At 51.2% G+C, this 2,060-nt stretch overlaps 1 protein-coding gene across 1 annotated transcript; it reads left to right on the top strand.

The window, feature by feature from the left end:
* The first annotated feature begins 1,169 nt into the window (after positions 1-1,169).
* LOC104458405 (chromosome unknown open reading frame, human C15orf62) lies at positions 1,170-1,700 on the top strand. Its single transcript, XM_010086284.1, has one exon. It carries the CDS (start codon positions 1,170-1,172, stop codon positions 1,698-1,700), a length of 531 nt encoding a protein of 176 aa, XP_010084586.1.
* Positions 1,701-2,060: the final 360 nt, after the last annotated feature.

Here is a 2,060-nt window from a genome sequence, read left to right as displayed (position 1 = left end):
TGCAATAGCCCGCATGAGACTCATGCGGATGAATCACCCGCACAAACCCGAATGACTACCTCTCGCTCTGCATTTAAATTTAAAACAGACAGGAGATTATTTCTGGCCTCATTTGGGAGCCTGCTGATACAACAAGTCATCAGCAGTGGCAGAAGGGAGAGCACCGAGAGAAAAAACAGCCCGATACAGAATGGGCTACAAGTCAACATTCACGCCAACAGTTCCCGAGCGATCCGGGTGCCTCTGAGGGAGCTCGTGTTCTCCCCAGGCAGAGTGTGGGCTGATGCTTTGCCGTTCTCCACACCTACTTCCTGCAATCCTGGCAATTACCAATAGTGTAAAACCCAGTTTCTGACGTGGCTGACTCAGCAAGGGCTTGGCTCAAAACAAACGCATACGCACACGGAACCGCAGCCTGGGAAGCTCTGACGGGAGGCAGATGAAGAGAAGGAGGCATTGGGGATTTTTAGCATTCCAGGTCCAACCCGGCTGAATCGTCCCTGGACTTGCTTCTTCCACCATCCAAGCATACTGGTGAACGTGGTGGTCACAGTTCTCCAAGAGCTTCAGCATTTCCTCCTCGCCGCCTGTTAGACCCGGGTGCTGCTCCGACACAGCGTAAGTCTATTTTGCATCCAATTTTCCTAACGTTTCTCTTTTACATCTGTGTTTTGTCGCTTTTTAAAATTTCCATTTGACTGTATTTCATTGGTTTCCTTCAGTGTGACTGAGTCACCGTCTCCCTTCCTAACCACCCACGGAGATTTTTATACTGTGCCCTCCACCATGAAGGTGGCTGGTTACCATGGCACCAAAGTGCCCTTCTGTTCTAGATGCTCGATTAAATCTGTTCTCATGGTGACTGTGTGCCTTTGCTTTTCTTCACCAGCTTGTTTCTGCAGCACAAATTTAATAAGCTCAGACATTGCTGTTCCCTCTCCACTGAAGAAGGAGACTCCTTATAGGACAGGCCAATCGCTCCTAAACACAGGGACGTAGTGTGAAGTTTGCATTTCCTGCAACACCAGCCTCTCTGTTTTCCTTCCAGCTCCAGGAACGGGGACGGAAGAGGTTGTTCCTGTTGTGTGGCTTGCTGCTGATTCTGCGACTGAAGTTCAACACCTGCCTGTGAAGAGTCAGCAGTTTCCTCCTCCTTGCCGTTCACCAGCATGGATACTTGGCGGAGAGGCTCCATCAAGTCCACAACGTTCTTCAGACGTTTCTCACTCAGGAGACACAAAAAGCTGGGCAACCAAGTCATCATCTTGAACCAGAACAGCCACACTCTGGACACTGATGGGCAGTGCCAGAAGAGGGAAGGCTTGAGGGATCTGAAGGATAAGTCTGATTACCTGTCGTGTCAGAGCGAGCAAAACCTGGCCAAGGCACAGGCGCCTCCCAAGCCTCCCCGGCTGTACCTGGACAGTTCTAGCTGCCCCAACATCATCGACCGCACAGATTCTCACTCCGACATCTCCTTTTCTGGTGCTACTCATCAATACCACAAAGCCACTCAAACCCAGTTCCACAAGGACCAGGCTACAGACTGCGGGACCGCAGAGACAGGTTCCCAGAACGGCACGGCTCTTTCTGACCTGTCCGATCCCTTCCTGTCCTTCAAAGTGGATTTGGGGCTATCACTTCTCGAGGATGTTCTGCAGACCCTCAGGAAACAGAATCCAAGAGATTACGCCATTTGAAGGTATTTAACACATCCCATTTACTTCCTGCTGCTGCCGGTTTCTCCGGTCCTAGCGGGAGGACGGATAGTGCAGCATTCCTGTTGTGTGTGGCCTGTTTTGTTGTTCTCGCCTTACCCGCCACAGACTGTCCTTGTCCTTGCCAAGCAGTCCTTCGGAGCAGAGCTCACAGGCTCCGATGTGCTCAGATGAGAGCACTGTCTGCTGGAACCTCACGGGCAAGCTCCCATTCTTCCCACTGGGAATTTCCCACTCTTGACTGTGCATCTCCTCCTCATAGAAGAATGGCATTGCTTGGCAAAAGACTTGTTATTTTGGGGATGTGGCTGTGACACTGCGGAACACGGACACAAAGGGATG

Source organism: Pterocles gutturalis, unplaced genomic scaffold (assembly GCF_000699245.1).
Source record: "Pterocles gutturalis isolate BGI_N339 unplaced genomic scaffold, ASM69924v1 C12344007, whole genome shotgun sequence".
In the NCBI taxonomy this organism is placed as follows: Eukaryota; Metazoa; Chordata; class Aves; order Pterocliformes; family Pteroclidae; genus Pterocles; species Pterocles gutturalis.
This window is presented reverse-complemented; position numbering and strand designations above follow the sequence as displayed.

What these genes read in the sequence shown, in the direction of transcription:
- LOC104458405 (XM_010086284.1), top strand. Translation starts at nt 1,170, where the DNA reads ATGGATACTTGGCGGAGAGGCTCCATCAAGTCCACAACGTTCTTCAGA.